The sequence below is a fragment of the Macrobrachium nipponense genome, chromosome 35, assembly GCF_015104395.2.
Source record: "Macrobrachium nipponense isolate FS-2020 chromosome 35, ASM1510439v2, whole genome shotgun sequence".
Classification (NCBI taxonomy): domain Eukaryota; kingdom Metazoa; phylum Arthropoda; class Malacostraca; order Decapoda; family Palaemonidae; genus Macrobrachium; species Macrobrachium nipponense.
In genome coordinates this window covers 62075453-62099859 of record NC_061096.1, presented here as the reverse complement: position 1 = coordinate 62099859, position 24407 = coordinate 62075453, and the positions used below count along the sequence as shown (strand labels likewise).

The 24407-nt window shown below is 36.0% G+C and overlaps 2 protein-coding genes across 8 annotated transcripts in view; both read left to right on the top strand.

Moving 5' to 3' along the window:
• LOC135208860 (innexin inx2-like) overlaps positions 1–24407 on the top strand; it is a 232042-nt gene that overhangs the window by 86597 nt on the left and 121038 nt on the right. The window lies entirely within an intron of this gene.
• Positions 4468–10254, top strand: LOC135208857 (innexin inx2-like). The gene is made up of 5 exons (XM_064241435.1): positions 4468–4953; positions 6584–6825; positions 7554–7775; positions 8520–8698; positions 9924–10254. Exons 1-5 carry the CDS (start codon positions 4582–4584, stop codon positions 10001–10003), a joined length of 1095 nt encoding a protein of 364 aa, XP_064097505.1. The 5' UTR covers positions 4468–4581; the 3' UTR covers positions 10004–10254.

Below are 24407 nucleotides of genomic sequence, written 5' to 3'. Positions count from 1 at the left end.
ATATATATATATATATATATATATATATATATATATATATATATATATATATAATACTTGATGTACATCAACTAGATTTTGACAAGAGTTGTCAATAATTTCCCTTGATTTAAAGCCCAATATATAAAAAAAAATGTTGCCAAGTTATGAGACTTTCTTATGTGTTATAAACCTGTTAACCACACACCCCTGGATACTACGTTGACAAAGTCTACTACGCATGAAGAATGTAAAGGCGATACGTATGCAAGGACTACTTTATGGATGGTTGGTTGTGGTGCTTTCATATTTGGCCTGTTCGTCACACAGGACAACCAACTAAAGCCAAATGCTCAGGATGAAAAGCAAGCGAAGTAAAAAGCATAGAGAAGAGCGGCTCTGAAATAAATGCGAGGTTAGTTGTAAGGTTTGAACACAAAAGTTAACAAAGGTCCTCGGTGACGTGATCGGTATAGTCTTGGCCTGCCACCGCGGTGGCTCTGAGTTCGATTCTCGAGCATTCCACTGAGGAGTAAGAGATGTGTATTTCCGGTGATAGAAGTTCATTCGACGTGGTTCGAAAGTCACGTAAAGCTGTTGGTCCCGTTGCTGAATAACCACTGGTTCCATGCAACGTAAAAACACCATACAAACAAACAAGAGCCTCAAAGTGATACGGTAAGATTACGCGATGAAAGGTACGAAAAATTAAATTACTTTGACAAAGCACCGTCAATAATAATTATAATCAAGTGTTCACGACTGCCAGAAGCAATGTTTATTATGATTGAAAGCTGTTGATAAGCCAATCACAGGGCTGGAAACTCCGTCTCTCTCGAGAGTTCACATAAGCAGGATGTATGTTCCACCTCTCTTGAGGGATACTTTTGAAAGACGTATCCCTCAGGAGAGGGGGAACATAGATCCTACCCATGTGAACTCTCGAGAGACAGAATTCTAGCCCTGTGATTGGCTTATCAACAGCCAATCAGGATCGTCGTAAGGACTGGCCTAGACATCAGATGCACGTTTGATGTGAATCTACTGTGGGCCATAGGTTTTAGAGCGAGGGGAATAAAGAAATATGGCACTGGTACCCGCTGAACTGGGCAACCGCCCCCCCAACCCCCGGCAACCCACAAAGGAAAAAAAAGTTAAGCTATAATTAGTGAAAATTTCGTGAATACTTAAAGAAAACAACTGACGTGAATACAAACAGCTATGTACTAAAAAAAATGTACAATATGCACAAGCGCCCCCAAAAACTAAGGAAATAGAATGCAAGCTAAAAGCAAGTGACATGAATGATCTGTCAAAAGCTATAAATGCAAGGCTTAAAAAAAAAAGGTGTCGTATAACCTTCCTTCGCCAATTCGGGATCACGGAAAGGAAACCGTAGCCACAATGATAACAGCCAAAAGCATGAAAACATATGGTGTTTTAATGATTAGGCCCCCAAAGGAAAAACCTGCTTCCAATGTACAGGAACCATTACATCCCTAGGAACTCTAGCCAACATGAAGGAAGTGCACCACATGTTAACCAGACTCAATGGAATAAAAGAAGTAGCCTAAGGAATGTCGCTAAACTCCACCTTTTGGCAGTGAGAGTTTAGGATTCAGTGGCTTTGCAATGTGAATATCATTAAAGTGTCTTTTTGTCTAATCAGCTGTTCAGCTTTTGTAAAACGTACTACAGGGATCACATGTCCAACCCTACTAAATAAATTACCCATATGACCCCCACTACAACCTGCCTGCACAAAAATACAATGACAGAGAAGATGAAAAGATTCAATGAACCCTTCTTACGAACCTTATCTTATTAAGATTACCCTATACCTGTCTGCAAACAAAACTCCTCCTGTCGAAACAGGTGCAAAACAAAAGCAAACAATATCATAGAGGCTTGACGAACAGTTTCAATAATAGATCCATAATCTGTGTATCCTATAAGCAACGCCGGGTGACCCCGGTTCGCCGACTGGGAGATACTGTATTTGAACGACTGAGCAAAAATGGACAAAGTGGAAAACTGGTTGCATTGTCTCAAATCTTCAATACTATCTCGTCCAAATGTCAGTCACTACAAATGATTCACGACTTTCTTTCGCTGAGGACCTATAGGAATATTTGCCTGAATTTCCAACGAAGCACGAAAACTAAATATTTTCCTGACCATGCAACCCATTTGATTACTAACTGTCCAAACCCAGGCCGAGTTCTATTTTGCAACATGTGGAACCAACTTGTTAAAGAAGATGAAGAAGAAGAACGAGGAGAGAGAGAGATAGACTGCATTGTATAACTGACTACAAGAGATTTGACATTGATTGAATGGTACGCGCACAATGTTATGCATGTAACGTAGGATTGGTAATCAGCATCCATCAAGTTTTTTTTAGATTAGAATAATTGAATTACCCCTTTTTTTGCAGGAAACTAGTCTACTACAGGACTGGTCGCTGTTTTAGACTTGATGAGTGCTTCATGGCACATGTATCAGAAGCACAACGCTACAGAAGTGCCAATATAGGACATTCAAACTAGTCTGTCAGAGAGAGAGAGAGAGAGAATAAAAAAACTCATCATTATTATTATATATTATCATAGTTTAAATGAATTTCTAATAGGCAGAACCGAAAGGGTCTATGTTGATGGCCAATACAGTTGATTTAGTAATGACACTGCAGGTGTTCCTTCAGGTTGTCTTCTTGGACCTTTGCTGTTTATTATCTATATCAGAGACATCTGGCAAGGTCTGGAGAGCTCATTGATTGCATATGTCGGCAATGCCACTCTTCCAGTAGCTGTTGTTCTTTCCCCGCTCCTTAGGAAATCTGTGACTGCAGTCATTGAATAGATGTGTGGCGCGCATTCATCAGTGGAGTAAGCTTTAATCTTTCGAAAACTGAAAGTATGATAGTTATTAGACCCATAACACTTTTGCCTTTGCTTCCTGGTTTAAAATGTAAGTGACCCTCAAGATTTTCGGTGTAACTTATGATGAGAAATTGACTTTTGAGAGGCATGTAAGTAGTATCGCTTATTCTGTTTCTCAAAAAGTTGGTATCTTGCAGAAAGGTTTTTCAATGTCTCGTGCTGAAGCTGTTATATCTATATGTTTTAGGACTCCTCTTGTCTCTTGTTTGGAGTACTATTTTTTTTTTTTTTAACGTGGTCTTCCGGTGCTGACTCTCATCTCAAACTCTTTTGGACAGAGTTTTGTAAGTCATCAGTCGAATTCATTTGCCAGCTCTTAAAGTTGGCTTGTAGCATAGACGCAATCAGTTCTTTATGTTTGTTGCATGAAATGTACTGAAACGACAAACGTCCTCTGCACCGCTCTTCTTTACTTGTTTTAGCTGTTTCCTTTCAACACTATATTCGTTTTTTTTCCATCTGTCCACCAGCCTGTGGTGTTTGCGTATGGTAACACTGCGTCCAGGACATTAGATAGTTACCAGCTTACATTCAACAATAATAACAACATCCTATTTCGAATATTAACGGTGTAATTCACATACAGTAAATTATTAACACACTTTTCAGTTGGAAATGCACACCAAGATACCCTTTTATTTACCTAAAACTTACACATAGCGTAACTATTTAAAGCCCGGGACGCAGTGTTACCATGCGCGACCACCACAGGTGGATGGACAGATGGAAAAAAACAGAGTATAGGCAGATCGCTTTCCCAAACGGCCTGTTGTTTTCTGGTATGTAGTGCCCAGTTTTCTACGAGTTGTATTTTGGCTGCAACTGAAATGTGGAATATTTTGCCAAGTTCAGTTGTGAAGTTTGCAGATTATCAAATGTCTAAGCGAGAACCAGGTTCATCCAGGCTTTCCTCTGACGTCTTCTGGATTCATGTGAATCGGATGAATTATTTGCTATTCTCTCGTATTTATTGACTTATCACCTTTTCCTATAACTCGGTTCTCTCTGCAGGCTGATTAATTTCCCTTCAGAGGCCTCTTGGGTTTTCAGCAGAGAGAGGGAGAAGAATAATTTATTAGTTTGACTGAGTTTGATTGGACTTATGAAAAACCTGCTATAAAGCCAATCTCTGGGGGAGCTTCAGGTGCACAGCGCTGCTACTATGGTGGTAGATGTCCTTCTTAATAACTGGTTTACGGGAAAATGGGTTCTTTCTGTTTTTACAAAATTCTCTGTAAGGGGCCTTGCATCATCAAGTCTTGCTGCTTGTGACGTTTCTAAATTCTAGCCAAAATGTGTTAATCAAATAATTTGCCTACAGTGCTCTAGCGTTCTATTACGCACACGCCATCTAAAATAGATGTGTTAGTGCAAACTCGATTTCCTTATCCGAAGCCTCGACTTATAGGACAAATTAATTACGTGCAAAATTTGCTTTAAAATGACGATGTAATTACCTTCATCGTCAGCGAAATTACCCGAAAAAGAGACTTCTAAGGATACGGGTTTCCTGTCTAATACGACCACGCAAGTTGACTAAGCTCTGTCGCCGAGTGAGTTGCAGGACTTTGGAGGGGAAGGACATTCCGAGTGTCCCAGAGCCCGAGGATTCAGCTCCTCTCATTTTCGTTCTCGAACTCGAAAGTCACCCGTCGCAAAAATGTCGATGTACGACGTGTTCGCAGACTTGAAGAACATCCTGAAGGTGCCTTCGGTAAACACCGACAATATGGTCTTTCGCCTGCACTACAAAGCGACCATGATTTTGCTGGTCGCTTGCAGCCTTCTGGTCACCCAGAGGCAGTACTTCGGCGACCCCATCGACTGCGATGTCACGGGCGTCGACCAGGGCATCATGGATACTTATTGCTGGATACATTCGACGTATACTATGCCCAACCTTTCAGGGAAGGTGGGCAAGGACCTGGCCCATCCAGGGGTGGCTTCTGACTACGATATCCATTCGGGTGACCTCCATGAGACGAGGCATCACAAGTATTACCAGTGGGTCGTGATCGTCTTGTTCCTTCAGGTAAGTTGCTGACGCCTTGCTTGTTCCGTCTGAGTAAAACTAAGTGCTGACTAGAGCAGGTTGGTTCCCTCGAACTACGGGCTGCTCCAGGAGCAAGAGCCCGTATTGGCATAAGGCTATCTGAATCTCAGACAACAACATTCCCCCGAGTTTGTGTGATCAGGGCCAGACGTAGATGCTTTCTTTTCATGGTCGTAGAAACTTGTTAAACTGGTGTAGCTGTACCTTTTCCTTTATCTGAATAAGGAGGCCTCCCGCTTTGATCTGATGTTTTTAAAATCATCTTTTGAATAGCACAGTAAACTTTAACCAAAGAGCAGCGAAGACTACATAATCTTCCACCTTCTATGGTTGTTCTAAAAATATAATCAAGTCACAAAATGTTGTCTTCTATTCAAAATATCAGTTAATTTTTTTTTCATCAAAATATCCGTCTTAAAATTACGAAGAATTGCATTTCTTTTGATCATGCAAATAATTCCATACCTCCACATAGCTCAGACAAGAAAATACTAAAATTAGGAAAAGAATCAACTTTACTTTACTCGGTTTCCAAAACTTTGAGTTTATCCAATTGGTAAAAGTCTACGGCAGAATCGAAGGGGAGAATGAGCAAAAAGGTTATAAAATCTTTTGAAAACGAATCATTGAAGACGGCAGAAAGAATGGGCAGACCTAAACACACGCGTATAAAATATGAAGTATTTTTATGAGCCTCCATGAGTCACTAGGTGTATGTCTGACAGGCTTTATAAGAGAGAGAGAGAGAGAGAGAGAGAGAGAGAGAGAGAGAGAGAGATATTCGTCCGACAAGAATTTAGTGTGAATTCCACATATTTCTATAACATGGACGAGAGATAATAATTTTCAAATCATTATTCCTGTCGGTAAATGTCTGACATGCATAAAATTTCAACGATGGAATCACTTCGTCTCGTTGTGCAGATTCCGAAATTAGCTGAGCGAAAGAATGAGAGGAATATATTCTATAAAAAAAATAAAGGTGTGGAAGAAAGCGTAGAGAAAAGTAGAAGAAGAGGAGGAGGAGGAATAAATGAGATAAGAGGATGAAACCGCGGGATTGGGTTTTTTTCAATGCTGATATGAAGAATAAGAATAATAAGTCTGGGGAAGTTTCAATAGCAATTCAGAGACGCAAGTGTTGAAGAACAAGATCGGATGACCTATCTAGCCACTGATATCAGCGACATTTCCCTTTCCGATATGAACGACGCTTTATTTATTACCAATTTGTTTCGTATTCTCAAATGTTCGCGACATGCTGAAGGAAAATACGTACCCTCCTTTGAAAATACCATAATATTGGCGAGCAATTTCGGTTCCAATGTTGCAATAAAAAGTGGGGTTGATATCGGAATGAAATCAATGATTTGATATTTTATATTTCCTTTTGTTTTACTCCCGGCGAGATCTTTGGGTTCTAAAATTGCAATAAAAAAGGGGGTTGATATCGGAATGAAATCAATGATTTTACATTTTATATTTCCTTTTGTTTCACTACATAATATTGGCGAGATCTCTGGGTTCCAATTTTGCAATAAAAAAGTGGGTTGATATCGGAATGAAATCAATGATTTTACATTTCATATTTCCTTTTGTTTCACTCCAGGCCCTCATGTTCTACATCCCGAAGTATATCTGGACGGTCTTCGAGGGAGGCAAGATCAAGATGCTGGCAGCTGATCTGAATTCCCCCATCGTCGACGATGGCATGAAGAAAGACCGCAGAGATATGCTGGTCAAGTACTTCAGCAACAACGTGAACGCACAGAATTCATACGCCTATAAGTTCTTCACGTGCGAAATCCTGAACTTCGTCAATGTCATCGGTCAGCTGTTTTTCACTGACAGGTAAGTTTGATGATATGCGCGTGGAAATTTCAAGCAGTGATTCCAAGTTTGGAAGGTTCTTAAAAAAAAAAAAAAAAAAAAAAAAAAAACTTAAAAAAAAAAAAAAAAAAAAAAAAAAAAAAAACTTTTGGAAATTCAGTCAAACCTGATTTTTGCCGAATCTCATCCAATCAGAGACCCTTCCCATAAAATGAGTTAATTTCTTGAAAAAAAAAAAGTGTTGCCTAATCCCATTTTGAATGTTACACCGATGACCTTCCCCTTACTATATAATCCAGTGGTTCTCAACCTTTTTATACCACGCCCCCTTTAAGAGTTGGTCCTTTCTTTCACGCCCCCCCCGCCCCCCCGCCCCCCCCCCCCCCCTTTAGCATCTATGAGTAAAATTCCTTCCAGATTTAAAGAAAAAAAAATGAGAGAGAATGGGTTTCGAGGGATAGATAGGAAGGGAGGTCAATAATAACAAAACATGGTCAGCCCAACGAGCCTAACTAGAGTAGTAGACTCTAGGAAAGTAATGTTGCAAGGGGATACTTTTGCATTTTTTCATACTCTTCTGAATACAAGTTCCTCGCTCTTGTTAAGAGAATAACGAATATTAGAGATTTTTTTTTTCATTTTTCCTAGGGGAGCACCACCCCCCTCCAACACGTTAAGAACCACTGCTATAATCAATCCTCAAAACTATTTTACATACTCAATACTTATCAACCTATTTACACCCCCAGATTCCTAGGTGGAGAATTCCTCACCTACGGCACTGACGTCGTCAGAATCAGCGAGAGCGAACTTGGCTCTCGCATAGATGCGATGGACAAGGTGTTCCCCAAAGTGGCCAAGTGCAACTTCGAGCTTTACGGAGCATCTGGCAGCCTGAACAAGCACGATGGCCTTTGCATCCTGCCTATCAACATCCTCAACGAAAAGATCTACATTCTCTTGTGGTTCTGGTGAGTCATTTCTACATAGTATCACTTCGTGGAGAATCATTAATCCCCAGAGTCATTTCTACAAAGTATCATTTCGTGGAGAAGCATTAATCCCCAGAGTCATTTCTACAAAGTATCACTTCATGAAGAATCATTAATCCCCAAGAAGTGGCTTCTTACAAAAAGTATCACTTTCGTGGAGAGCAATTAATCCCCCAGGTCATTTCTACAAAGTTCACTTCATGAAGAAATACATTTATTTCCCCAGAGTGGCTTCTTACAAAGATCAACTTCGGAGAAAGCATTATCCCCAGAGTGGCTTCTACAAAGTGTCACTTCGTGGAGAAGAATTAATCCCCAGAGTCATTTCTACAAAGTATCACTTCATGAAGAATCATTAATCCCCAGAGTGGCTTCTACAAAGTATCACTTCGTGGAGAAGCATTAATCCCCAGAGTGGCTTCTACAAAGTGTCACTTCGTGGAGAATCATTAATCCCCAGAGTCAGGGAACTTTAGCTTATGCCCTTTTCATATGGCCAAGTAATAAATGAACCAATTCGCCCTACAGAGTGCGGGAATTTTCACGTAAGATTTTCCCATGAAAGCCTAGAATTAATTGCTAATGGGGAACCTGAATTAATTCCTCTCAGAACTTATCCCTGTGGTTTTTGTCTTAGTAAATAAATGTTTTAAACATTTCCGTATAAAACCCGATAAATCTCCACTTCCAGATTTCTAAAAAGTCGACTGATTTCACCACCAGGTTCATCATCGTCGCCGTAATGACGGGAGTTGGCATTCTGTATCGTGTGGCAACGGTCATACTGCCCGGGCTTCGCACAATGCTCCTGAGGGTACGCTCCAAGCTCACTGACCCCACCGACATCCAAGACGTGGCCCATAGGAGCGAGATTGGGGAATGGTTCCTCCTTTACCAGCTGTGTAAGGATTACTATTTATTTGCGTTTGCGTGACTACGTCGATCTAGATGCATGTTCGTTTACGCATCATTTTTCTCTCCTGTTTGCATATATATATAATATATAATATATATATATATATATATATTATATATATTATTTATATATATAATTATATATAATATATATATTATAATATAATATATATATATATATATGTATATATATTTATATTTAATTTATTTATTTAATTATTTAATATATATATTATATATATATAATAAATAAATATATATTAATAATATATATTATATATAATTAATTATATTATGGATTATTATTTATTACTTCAGTATAATATATATATATATATATATATATATATATATATATATATATTTATATATATATATTTAGTATATATATATGTGTGTGTGTGTGTGTGTATGTATATTATTTATTACTTCAGTATAATGTGTGTGTATATATATATATATATATATATATATATATATATATATATATAAGATATATCATTCGAGCTACAAATGTCCTTTAATATCTTAATTCGCTCTACCCTCGGAATGATATATTTTCATATGTACCAAAGGGGAATTTTTAGTTGATAATTAATTTCGTCCCCTCATGGGATCGAACCACCGTCCAGTGGACGGGAACGAAATCAGGACGGACATTGATTTCGTTCCGTCCACTGGACGGTGGTTCGATCCCATGAGGGTGGGGACGAAATTATTATCAACTAAAATTCCCCTTCGGTACATATATGAAAATATATCAATTTCGAGGTAGAGCGAATAAGATATTAAAGGACATTTGTAGCTCGAATGATTTATATGAATCACGGTGATGTGTAATTATTCATATATATATATATATATATATATATATATATATATATATATTATATATATATATATATTATATATATATTGGTATTGAGTCATATCACATTACACTGATTTAAGATACACGCATTAAACTACAAATGTCCTTTAATATCTAATTCGCTCTACCTCGGAATTAATATATTTTCATATATGCTAACCGAAGGCGAATTTTTAGTCGATAATAAATTCGTCGGCTCATGGGCGCGAACCATAGAACTGAGAATTCAGAACGTACAGTGAAGCGCTCTACAACTGCAGCATGGAATTAGACATTCCTTTTTATCATATAATAAATATTTTCTGTTGAATTAACATTTTTCTTTCTTCTGTTTCTTGCAGCGAAGAACATCGACCCCCTAATCTACAAAGAATTCATCCACGACCTGGCCATGAAGAGGCGAGGCAATGGCCCAATCTAAGCTGGAATGGGAATACCGGAATGGGAATATATTTATATTAGCTTACATCAAATCCAACCACTTACTATCTACTTTGCTGTTCTCGTTATGTTAAGTAATGCGAGTAGGGTTTTCATAAGATTAACTATTAAAAAAAACCGGTTGTTTTTGCAAGCATAAAAACATACATTTTATGTAAACACATACAAACACAGTTACACACACACACACACACACACACACACACACATACACACACACACACACACACACAATTATATTATATATATATATATATATATATCTATATATATTATATAATATTATATATATATATATATATATATATATATATATATATATACAGTAAATGTAGAAATCACTAAAGTATATAAATAAAGTACTAGTATATATAGTTTCTGAGACATGAAAATACAAGCGGTATGAAATACGGTCCACATGTATATGTATACACATGCGTCAGGCTACGTATGTCTGCGTTAACTGTGAATATGTTTGCCTTAAATGATGTTGCTGCGACTCAGATTATGATATCTCTGCCAAAGATGTATCGATAAGTAAATAAATATTAAAATTATTGTTGCTCAAACATTTCATTTACTTCCAATCCAACTGAAAAAAAAGCAATTATACCCCGGTGTTATTTAGACGCACTACGTTGCCGAACAGTAAAATCTTTTGAAAGATGTAACAGGAGGAAAACCTCGCAGTTGCAAAGAACCTAATTAATACCCACAGTCCACCACTTGAGGTGCACTGACGGCACTACCCATTCTACAGAGGCTTGCATAACGTAATATGTTCGATTTGATCCAAATTCGTCTCCGATCGTGGCACAGTCTACCATAATTTGTATAGGCCTATTGTAGGCCTAACAAAGCCAGCGGATGTGTGGGTACATTAGATAAGAACGGCCTAGCTGTGCACTAGGCCTATGGGGATTATCGGAACAACGATGGGTGTTGTTCTTCCTGAATTGGACAGATACCTCAAAGCAAAATGAGACTTACGTTATATGCCAGTCGGTCTCCGTCTCTCTTTATCTCTGATTAATTGAAGTATCAGATAAGACAGAGAAATAGGAGCTCCAGTGAAGAGAATTAAGGTGATTCATTAGTACGAACAGCAGCATATGGAGAAGCAAATGTATGGGTGCTTGCAAATATATCTAAAAATGGATCGAAAAAGAGAGCTTCCGGGAATCTTATCAATACTGTTTTTTGATCTATCTAAAAATAAATCTAAACGGAGCTATCGGGAATCTGTTCGATTCCCTCTTGGAATCTGTTCGAGTCCCATTTTTAATCTATTTAGAAATAAATCTAAACAGAAAGCATTCGGGAATATACTCGATTCCCTCTCGGAATCTGTTCGATTCCCATTTTCAATCTATTTATAAATAAATCTAAACAGAGAGCTTTAGGGAATCTGTTCGATTCCCATTTTAAATCTGTCTAAAAATAAATCTAAACACAGAGCTTTCGGGAACCTGTTTCGATTCCCATTTTAAATCTATCTAAAAATAAATCTAAACAGAGAGCTTTTGGGAATCTGATTCGATTCCCATTTTCAATCTATTTAAAAATAAATCTAAACACACAGAGCTTTCGGGAATCTGCTTCGATTCCCATTTTCAATCTATTTAAAAATAAATCTAAACACACAGAGCTTTCGGGAATCAGTTTTGATTTCCATTTTAAATCTATTTAGAAATAAACCTAAACAGATCCCAGAAAGCTCTCGTTTATATTTATTTATTTAATTTATTTATTTTTAAATGCATTTGTCCCAATACATAACTGCTGATTTATTTCCTCGATACAAATAATATAAACGTTCAAAATTGCATGAAAATGATAAGGGATTCACTCTAAAACGTGTTAAAGAGATAGGTATGGAATCAGCGGCGAATTCACTCAATGTGAATATTCATGGCTTCCTCACCAGTGAATAATAATACGAAAGCCTTTGCATCTTTTGCATAGTACTGACAAAGAAGTAAAAACAAAAAGGAGAGAGAGAGAGAGAGAGAGAGAGGAGAGAGAGAGAGGAGAGAGAGAGAGAGAAAATTTTGCATGATGTGCTTCTGAAAATATTTGTTCTACACTCTGTGGTTTTCTCAGCATTTGACTAAGTTGAATGCAACAGATAGAGCATCTCCAATTGCGTGCAGCCTCTTCGCCTGAGGCAATATACCTTCGGCTTGAGACCCAATTTTCGACAACACAATGACCCTTTGCAGCTGACTAACGTCACTGAATTGATAAAGTGTTATGAACCGTAAGACCTTTTAAATTCAGTGCCATGAAGTACTTACTTCCATACATTAATGAAGGATGAGTGAAACTGGATATTTCTAGTATCGAATTCCCCAAGTGACGAGTATATTTATAGCTAGCGTCACCGTTATCGTAACAGGTGGTTATAACGCATAGCGTATTTTTTTTTTTTTTTTTTTTTTACGCAACTTCACAACGATGTTTGTTTCTTTATATTTTTTTTAACTCATGGTAGAAACACTGTAGACAGTTACATCAGAATCCAAGACTCGATATTAACAGAGACAAGTTATTACCCGAGTTACAATAAAGAAAAAGCACCATATTTGCCCATGAGTATAATATCAATCGCTAATTTTTTGGGGAAATAAAAAAAAAATTAACGTGTTCACGAAACCTAAATAGATCCAGTTTATTGCTATCAATATTACTGTTATTGTTTTTTTTCCTTTGTGCTTACTTTATAAAGGAATATAAGGTGATAAAACACTTCAAATAGGTAAGTGAGGGTTGTGAACGCAGACTTAAGCAACAAAGTTGATAAGAAGGGAAATGCCGTTGAATCCTGTCCATATGAAAATTGTGCTACACGTCCATGATTATAAAAAAAACTGGTTAAGTGAAACACTTGTACACGATGAAAATCAATATTCGACCAGATGGCGTGACCTGAAAATCTCATTCAGTTTTCTCCGAATGCACAATAAGAACCCTCAATCTCGGATACTGGTTTAATATTGCCTCAGTAAAACGCTCCTTACTGAAAGACAACGACTTTCTCATATTACCCTATACTGGCTGCTCAAGGGGTCTATGTGTCAAAGGGGCGTGACATATTTAGGGTCGAAACATTCACCCCATATTACTGTACTTTGTTGTAAGCAACTCTGTAATGCTCTGTCATGGCTGTTGCCCAAAGAAAAAATATACAAGTCTCAAGTACTAGGTTATTAACTTGGCTTTATATCATAACCATAATGGGGATATTCTATACTCTGTTTTTTTTTCATCTGTCCATCCGCCAGTGGTGTTTTTGTATGGTAACACTGCGTCCCGGCTTTAGATAGTTATATTCAGCTTACATTCAACGATTATAATAATATCCTATTTCGAATATTAACGGTGTAATTCGCATACAGTAAATTATTAAAACAATTTTCAGTTACAAATGTACACCCAGATATCCTTTTATTTACCTAAAACTTACAATTAGCGTAACTATCTAAAGCCCGGGACGCAGTGTTACCATACAAAAACACCACAGGCGGATGGACAGATGGAAAAAAACAGAGTATAGTTAATATTATGAGGAATTAAAACTTGGCTATACATTGTAACGATAATGGGTATATTCTAGCTAATCATATTATTAGGATATTAACTTGGCTACAATTGTAACGATAATGGGTATATTCTAGCTAATACTATTATTAGAATATTAACTTGGATATACATTGTAACGATAATGGGGATATTGTAGCTAATAATATTATGGACGATATTAACTGGCTATGTATTATAACGATAATGGGGATATTCTAGTTTAATATTATGAGGATATTAAACTAGGCTACATACAGTAACGATAATGGGGATATTGTAGCTAATCATATTATTAGGATATTAAATATTACATGGAGATATTCTAGTTAAGAATATAATATGGCAGGCACCATAATTCGTCTTGGAAAGTTCGCCTACCAAACAGAGTAATGAGAGAATGACGTATTGCACAGAGAGTGAGAGAAACCGGTACAAACTGGAAAAATGAAATAGCCTCAGCAGGTACCTACTGATTTATTACGATGTAATTTCCGTCAAAAATTACGCGTGGTGACGTCGTCACGGCCGTAACGGTTCCATTTCGGGAAGCCCCCATTCTTCTTTCAACCATCTTGCCTATCAGTTAAAAAAAAACAATAAATAGGACAAAGTCACAACAAACGACAAAGGCATTTCGTGAATTTCCTTTCTTTTTTTCAAGAGCATTTCGTCGAAACTTTCTTTTTTGAAGTATTGTATGAATCCATACAGGTTCATACCAGATTTGACTCGAGAATGCATACTACTTACGAATCTATTCAAGAACATTTATGTTGAATTCGCAGTACATTACAAACGGTAAAAATAGCATATGATGAAAATTCATCGGATTGAAGCATTGAGTAAGTGAGGTTTGCGAAGCCTGCTACTCATATCTTTTTTTAGTATGTATATATGTATATGTATATCCATAAGAATCATGCAGTTAAAGAAATACGTAGGAAACATGTTTTGATGAACTTCCAGCTACACACACACACATATTATATATGTATATAAGACACATATATATATAACCAGAAATTAATCGGGTGTGTATGTACATAATCAGAATTTGGCATTGAGAGTTCGATGTACGAAAACTTATACTACATACACTAAATGCTATCGGGTAAAGTCCCTTGTGAAACAGTTTATTTAAGAACATTATCAGTACGAAAGAGAACCAGCTATGCTTTGTATTGGAAAGGAATTTACTCGCCACTCTCCACTGTGACAAAAGACGATCAGTTATTTATACACATATAGGTTCAGGTGATTCGATTGGTGGAATTACTCCGTATGGTAATAAATGCACACAGATATATAGTGTACAGTATACATCCTGGTGGTTTGATTGGTATTTCTACTTAGTTTTTTTTTTATTAAGTAGATGAAACCTATTCATATGTAACAAGCCCGAAGACCCATTCACTTAAAATTCCAACTTCCAAAGAATACGTTGGTTTCAACCTCCCACAACAGACCACACCGCGGCAGTAACTGATCATGATACAGAGCCACTGATTTATCATCGCCCCGGGGGAGGCGCGAACCCATGACATCCGAGTGGCAATCACGACACTTACCACTACATCAGCGAAAGGACCAAGTTTCGACTTCTTGGAGAAGGCAAGCGGATGCTGATTCAGCGCCATTAAATCCCATCGTACATTTGTTGACCACATAGGAAACGAGTATACTGACATCACGAGAGCGTTTCTCCTATTTGCACATCTCCGTCAGTATCTAGAAGAGTGGTTCTTAACCTGGGGTACCTGTATACTCCCAAGGGGCACGAAACCTTAAACCCAGGGGTACGAGACAGGATAGCCAGTGCAATGGTACTGTATATTTACCATGAGAGAATTTATATTGCATTTATACAGGATGAATTTACGAGAGCATTTTCTGAGATATCAAAGAACTACGTCCACTGGAAAAAAAGGATGAGAACCACTAATCTAGAACTTTAAACGCGTCACGTTCGTTTGTTGCCATATTTAGGAGAATCTTTCAGAACGTCCGGAATCTCTTGACGTCATAACTTGATCTCGCTGAGAAGGAAATCATTGACTGGTGTCCGGTTTACTGCCTTCATTAGTTGCTTTTTTATTAATCATAATATCATGGGATCTCCCACCTGGGAATTTTCCTTGGGCAAGCGCATTCTCACAAACGTTTCTATAATCTGTATTCCTTATTCAATCACACATCTGAGACGAGAACTTAGGCACGAAGTCATCTGGCCCTTCCACTATTTGGGCACTCTGTCATTTCCTGCAAATGACGCAATACGAAAGGGCAGCAGCGATACATCATCACATCTACAAAGTAATGCAGCTCTATACAAAGGCGCGCAACATACATGACTATTTTTGGCAAGACAGGTATTACGACGTCGATAAGCATTAGCAAAAAGATGATAATAAGGCTTATAAATAAACAGAAGAGGGAACCATACTGTTGAGTAACAGAATAAAACATATATCAGAGCAACACACGAGTGTCAGGGAATTAATACGCCTGATGCAATAGCGAAGTACTATATTGCAAAGAAGGAGATAGATGAGTAGCGTGATGGGCCATTTTTTTTGTGCCTTGAAATTTCAATAACTTATGAGAAAGTCAAGATCACGACATATTCATTGGCTTAAAAGCGAAATGAAAATAAATAACTTCTTCCACGAGGCTCGAGGATGACTTGACTTAATACTTGGAGAGTGAAAGAATAAAAGTTTGTGAGAAGATTTGAGTGGTGCCATGAAGAAAAATGTAGGGAGATGTACTCTTCAAGGAGTTAGGTCGGTTTCAAAGCAAAGCCTTTCAAGAACACTAGACAGAGGGTTAGTAAGAGTATTTAATTGTAAAATGGCGAAGGTAATGAGGGATGATAATCTAATAATATTCCGATGAAAAGACGTAACTGATGACAGATGCAAGAGAGAGAGTCTCAGACGTATTTTCAAATTGCAAAAAGACGAAGGTACTGAGGGATGATAATCCAATGAAAACACATAACTGATAACTGTTAAAGGAAGAGAGTATCAGACGTACCTTCAACGAGGAAGAGAATCTGATACAAATAATCAAATGAAGGCGAAGAAAGGACTTATAGTAAGAAAAAGATGGGTGATGAATGGACTATTGGGGACGTTAAAAAATTCCAGACAGGAGACGTTCTTCGTATAACAAGGTAATGGAAAGAGACAGGCTAATCAGCAAATAACCGACCGGTTACAAATTGAACGTCAAATGGATGGCGTGAGGATTCTCACTGACTGCTGAATTGATTGTTGTCAGAGGAGATCAAGTGAAAAACTAATCTGACAGCTCAGTGAAAGCTGATTGCAAGGCGTAAGAGAGAGAGACGGCAAAAATGTAGGTAATAGAAATATGTCAGGGACTGACAAGAAAATAAAAAGAGAGAAAAAAAAGATGTACGTAACAAACACTCAAGTAGGTCCCAACGCAGATTTAAAAAAAAATGAATAAATAAAAATAAAAAATAAAAAAAGTTGACAGCAGGATCATTGTTCCGCCTCGCTAAAAGCCAAATTACTGGAATTGAAACTCTTTAGTTAAAATGTCACAGTTTGGATTGAGTTGCTATTAGGAAGACCAAAAACCAATAGTATAAGAGAAGTGATGTATATACACACACACACACACACACACACACACATATATATATATATATATATATATATATATATATATATATATATATATATATCAAGTCCAGTTGTAATCAATTAGTTAACTCCACAGGAATGCTACCGTCAAGTATCACTCAATATCAACCAGGCTTCTGGAGCCTATCCACAGAGTTCTACTTCTACTATTACTACTACTATCAATAATAATAATAATAATAATAATAATAATAATAATAATAATAATAATAATAATTAATAATATCTTCTGGTTGCAGGATCATTCTAGATGAAACTGGGTCTTCTTAATTTCTCGCATATCCTTTTCTCTTTTGCTTTCCAAATAGACCAATTATGAGAAACATGCTTAGGAGAACGACTATTCCTTATAATAATAATAATAATAATAATAATAATAATAATAATAATAATAATAATAATAATAATAATAATAATAATAATAAATGAACTGTGCAACAGTCATGACAATAAAAGTCTGTAAACAAACAAACTGTTGCAGTCCATCTTTATCCAGTTGATTCCAGACTGAATTCCGTTATCGCAACGTTGTCTAAGGAATTCCAAGCCGGACAATTACCGTAATTATCGAATCAGGTCGCTAGCTACGAGAAAATTCTCATGATTAGAGTAGGGGTATTGAGAAGTCAGTGACGTCAGTGAAGATAGTCTGCTGTTGTTATAACATTAATACTACTGACACTGTCATTATAATGTAGATTGTCTGCTATTGTTGTTAATATTAATATTGTTAACATTGTCATTATAATGTAGATTGTGTTATTGTTATTAACATTACTTTTTATTAACATTGTCATTATAATGTCGATTGTGTTATTGTTATTAACATTACTTTTTATTAACATTGTCATTATAATGTAGATTGTGTTATTGTTATTAACATTACTTTTTATTAACATTGTCATTATAATGTAGATTGTGTTATTGTTATTAACATTGCTTTTATTAATATTGCCATTATAATGTAGATTGTGTTATTGTTATCAACATTACTATTATGAACATTGTCATGTAATGTAGATTTTTTTTACTGTTGTTAACATTACTATTATGAACATTGTCATGTAATGTAGATTTTTTTTACTGTTGTTAAATGTACATTATGTAGGCAATGTACATTACATTGTCATTGTAATGTACATTGCCTGTTTTTGTTATTAACATTAAACATTACTGTATTTAACATTAAAATCATTACTGTTCATATTAGTTAAATTAATAATAATCACAATATTTATTAAAATCTCATAACCATATGAGTCACTATTTTGAGGCTAAATATATATTAAATATAAATATATATACAAAGAGAACCTCATTGTTATTGATTGATTATCTGTTATCATTATTAACATTACTGTTATTAAAACTATCACTAATACAAAATAATTATTGAGCATTTTATTGTTCATTTCAGTGTTTATAATAATATTTATAAAAAGCCTCTCATAACATGAGTCATTAAAATGGTGTAAAATGCACACTGATGTAGGTGTATACATACATACATACATATATATATATATATATATATATATATATATATATATATATATATATATATATATAATAATGATGATGATGATAATGATAATAAGGTAAAGTTCTCGTTGTATATATATATATATATATATATATTATATATATATATATATATATACAACGAGAACTTTACCCTTATTATCATTATCATCATCATCATCATCATCATCATCATCATCATCATCATATTATTATTATTATTATTATTATTATTATTATTATTATTTTCTAGGTGAAAAATCCCACGATGACGGTAGGCTTATCAAGGACCATAAATAAGAGTAGCCAGTGACGTCAATACCCAACCATTTAGTATCGATATTTTGACTCTCACGACTTTTTGGCTTTTCAAAATTTAATTCTCAGTTTCTCACGATTACAATAGGCTTACTGGGAACCCTTTGACGTCAGCATTGATTGTTACTCTCATTATGATAAAGAAAAGCCAAACTGGGGAGTCCGGCAAAAGATTTCTCTTGTTAAATGATGACAGCAAGCGCTTCTAGAGCTGAGCTGGTTAAATGATTCTGGAAACACATAAGGATGTAGACGATTCAACATTCTAGAATGGGGGAATGGCAACGAGGCCTGACAAAAGCGGTTGATTCTTGGGTTCGTGATCTGCGCTAAATAATTCTCCCACAACTCGAAAGACCATAAGATGCTTCAACGCTCATTTTTCTGGTTTCCAGTATTTTGGGGGTAATTTTTGCCGTAAATAATACTGTAGTTCCGCCCAAGGTATAAAGACTCAACAGTCGACTGGAAAGAATTACAAGTAATGTATATTTTTTCTAGGTCTATTGATGATGTTTTGCACGTAATGATTCTCGTTGAATCTTAGCATCAAATGTAAGACATAAGGGTAAATTTTTTTTTTCATTCGTTCACTTTAGATAAATACAAAATGCTCTTACGGAAATATGACAATTCAAAAGGAACAAAATTTGAAACATGAAGCAAGATCAACATCCTAGAATGTCATAAGACTCAAGTCCTTAAGATTTGAAAAAGCTTATTTTGTTTATGTGACGACAGAATATTGCCAGATATATTTGCATGTAGATGGTGATGTCTTAATTAGCATAATACAACAAGATTTACATAAGCTTGTTTTACTGAATGCCATCATATCTGCAGAGATGGAACTTATGGTAAATTTAAGGGAGAAAATAATGAGGACAAAAAAATCACAAAGGGATAAAATATCACTATAATGAGAAAGGTTTGTGAATAAAACATCACTATAATGAGAAAAGGTTTGGTTTGAATAAAACATCACTAAAAGAAAAGAATTTGTGAAGAAAACTATACTATAATGAGAAAGGTTTGTGAAATAAAAAATCAGTATAATGAAAAGTGAAAAGGTTTTGTGAATAAATAAAACATCAAACTACAATGAGAAAAAGGTGTTTTTTCCTTTTTGTTGAAAATAAAAATATCACTATAATGAAGGAAAAAAACAAGGTTTTGGTTTTTTGTGAAAATCAAAAACTCAATAGAATGAGAAAGGTTTGTTTTGTGGAATAAAAACCATCACTATATGAATGAGAAAGGTTTCGTGAATAAAACATCAACTATAATGAGGGGGGAGAAGGTTTCGTGAATAAAACATCACTATAATGAAAGAAAAATTCTTTGTGAATAAAACATCACTATAATGAGAAAGGTTTGTGAATAAAACATCACTATAATGAGAAAGGTTTGTGAATAAAACATCACTATAATGAGAAAGGTTTGTGAATAAAACATCACTATAATGAGAAAGGTTTGTGAAGAAAAAACAATCACTAATAATGAGAAAAATTTGGTTTAGAACTAAAACAAAAATCACTATAATGAGAAAAGGTTTGGAATAAAACTCACTATAATGAGAAAGGTTTGTGGAAAAACATCACTATAATGAGAAAGGTTTGTGAAAAAAACAAAAAAATCAACGATAATGAGAAAAGGTTTGGTTTGAATAGGAAAAACATCACTGCCATAATGAGAAAGGTTTGTGAATAAACATCACTATAATGAGAAAGGTTTGTGAAAAAACATCACTATAATGAGAAAGGTTTGTGAAAAAAACATCACTATAATGAGAAAGGTTTGTGAAAAAATACATTAAATCTATAATGAAAAGAAAGTCACTAATGAGAAAGGTTTGTGAATAAAACATCACTACAATGAGAAAGGTTTGTGAATAAAAATAAATATATGAATTCAAAGCAAAATAAAAAAAAGTAAATAAATGACATATTAAACATGCAAATGGGAAAAGCCTTGTGGATTTCCGTCGTCGATTTTCTCCAACTGACATTTTTTGCTGAAGGAGCAAAAAGGAAAATTTGAACGGTGACCCATTTTCTCTCTCTCTCTCTCTCTCTCTCTCTCTCTCTCTCTCTCTCTCTCTCTCTCTCTCAGGTACTGACTACAATAACCTGGCTGCTTTCTAATTTGATGTCATTTCCACATGAAAGTTCTTTCTTCATTCTTTTATTATAATATAATATCATACCTATATTATATAATAAAAGAGTGAAGAAAGAACTTTATATATATATAATATATGATATGTAAATATTATAATATCTATATATATATTATATATATATATATATATATATAGTATGTAATATGTATGTGTGTATGGATATATCCATATACATACAACTGTCCTTCTCGCCCTCACAACGGTCACAATCGCAAACAGATTTACCTGAAAGGTGGAAGTAACGAATATAGCAGGTAAACAGAACAGAAAGGAAACTTGAGGTGAATATCTGCTTAACATCTGATACCCGACTGATTTTATGCCTAAATCTTGTGTCCATCGATAATCCTTATTTCTGGCATCTGCACTATACTCTGTTTTTTTCCATCTGTGCTCCTGCCTGTGGTGTTTCCGCATGGTAACACTGCGTCCCGGGCTTTAAATAATATCCTATTTCGAATATTAACGGTGTAACTCGCATACACTTTTCAGTTGCAAATGTACACCCAGATATCCTTTTATTTACCTAAAACTTACACATAGCGTAACTATTAAAAGCCCGGGACGCAGTGTTACCATGCGAAAACACCACAGGTGGATGGACAGATGGAAAAAAAACAGAGTATAGTCAGTATGGAGTAATATGGGTGGTCCCTGTGAGTAATGATATTCTTTAACTGATAGACTTTGTTTTTCATTGGGTGGTCCTTGTGGGTAATGATATTCTTTAACTGATAAACTTTGTTTCTCATTACGTCATTGCAAGGAAATGCTAAAAGTAGCGATATAGTCTTCCTTCGTCAATATTCATGCACTGAAAATAATTGAATTTTGTCGTATCAACCGTTATGACTGTAGGAGGAGACATGAAAATTTATTTATTTACAGAAATTGAGCGTTGTAAAACGAGTATTTCCAAATACTTGAAATTTTGCCAAATTTCTCCGGTAAGGAACTCATTAAAAAAAATGAGGCTTAATAACATGTATATTTAGAAAGAAATAAAGAAATATATCCTTTTCCATAACGCTGATGTACAAGATGCGAAACAATTGCAAAGGTAGAAACACTGGTAACTGCAGCAGATGTTTATACAGACGGTTCAATGCCAGCGCAGAAAATTGTGGATTCACTTGTCCACGACCACGTACGTGGAAAGAATATAAAATCGTTGGCATAAGTAACTATAGTAGATTCACATCAACCGTTCGTGCACCTGATGTCTGGGTGAGTCTCTTACGACGCTCATGATTGGCTGTTGATAAGCAAATCACAGGGCTGAAAACTCTCAGTCTCTCTCGAGAGTTCACATAGGCATGATGTATGTCCCACCTCTCCTGAGGGATACGTCTTTCAAAAGTGTCCCTCAGGAGAGGTGGAATATACATCCTACCTATGTGAACTCGAGAGAGAGACAGAGTTTGCAGCCCTGTGATTGGCTTATCAATAGCCAATCAGGAGCGTCGTAAGGGACTCGCCTAGACATTAGATGCACGGGTGATGTGAATCTACCATAGTGATATGGACAGCAAGGAAGAGGACCGAAGTAGTGAACAAAGAAGAATTTTGTTTGTCATAAACATCAACTTATATTATCTAATGTCAGATGTTGGAAGATGAATTATCAGTATCCTCCTGACTTGCAACACCGAAGGCAAGAGACGGTCGTTGTTTACCGTTGGGTCACATAAAGCACTGACTTAAAGAGAAAGTGAAGGCCTCGCTTTGAATATCTCCCGACGACCTGAGTTGAAGCCTTGCCAGGTGATGGAGATTAGCTTGTTCTCCTGCAACGGGAGAAAAACAACAACTGTGGCTTTAAATTTGTTCTACTGCAGAGGGAGAGAAACAACAACTGTGGCTTATAAATCTGCTCTCTCATGGGATAGTTTTTGTAAGAAACATCACAAATTCCTCAGCTTGGAAGTAAAGGGACGGAATTTGGGACCTAACTGACTTAGGGGGGGGCCTTAGTTTCCTCACACAAACCGTCTCATTATACAAACAGCTTCTGCCTACTACTTTTGAGCACAAGCATAAAACATTTATAAACCTGACTCCAACGTGTAACAGCGAAAGCCAGTTGTCATACCGTTTAATAACAACTGAGATTTCAACTTTACATATAAACATTCGAGACTACCGTTGCAACATCAACCGTGACTGACAGAAGCAAAACAATGGATTGGAAGAAAAAAAAAACTCACATGAAAACAATAATGAGTGACAGTGCCCTTGAAATGAAAAGGTAAGACGTGATAACACGAGATAAAATAGGGTATTATACGCATTTCCTTCTCAAGCAACTGAAAAATTGACTCCGTTAATTAAATTGAAGCTCATTTAACACCTTTCCTTTCTTGGTCCTCTACCCTCAGGTACCCATTGGAATTTAGGATCCAGGTAAAAATGCCACTGGAGAAAAAGTCACAGAAAAAAGTCACAAAAAAAAGAAGTCACAGTAATCTTTCTTAGATAGTGAACCTCATTGTAAAAACTTAAACAAAAGACTGTAAACATCATGAAGATAGTGACCCCCAAGAAATATTGTGAATTTTTCCCTATGACTTTATTTACTGATCACCATAAGTTATTGTGACTGTACTTTTTCCTAGCCAAAAATCGCGACTTTTTTTCCCTGTAACTTTATTACCGATCACGGAACTGAATATCTCACTGTCTCCCAGAAGTCTTTGGTCCACATGGTATATACAGACAGTTGCGTCACGTGACGACAACACGAAATGCCAGATTCACCTGCAACTTCGTAATGCAACAAAGAGACCTGTACTAACAGCTACATTTATAGTAGTCTAATGCCATTTGGTAAATAAGATTCAGATGAGAATTCTGTGTTCAAATGTTAGAAGAGCCTTTGGCATTAAGCAGTCAATTTAGGTCTTCCTTCACCAACCAATGAAACCCGGCTATGAAGATTCATACACTCATGCTGGTTCTAGACCATGACAACAGAGGAAAGTCAAGTGAATAGGCCAAGCGAGCTGTAGCAAGAGAAAATAACTCACAATGATGACGACCCCAGTTAGCAGAAGCAAGTCAAGTCACCGGAAAAGTTCCGCATCCTATATGGGATTACAATACAGTAT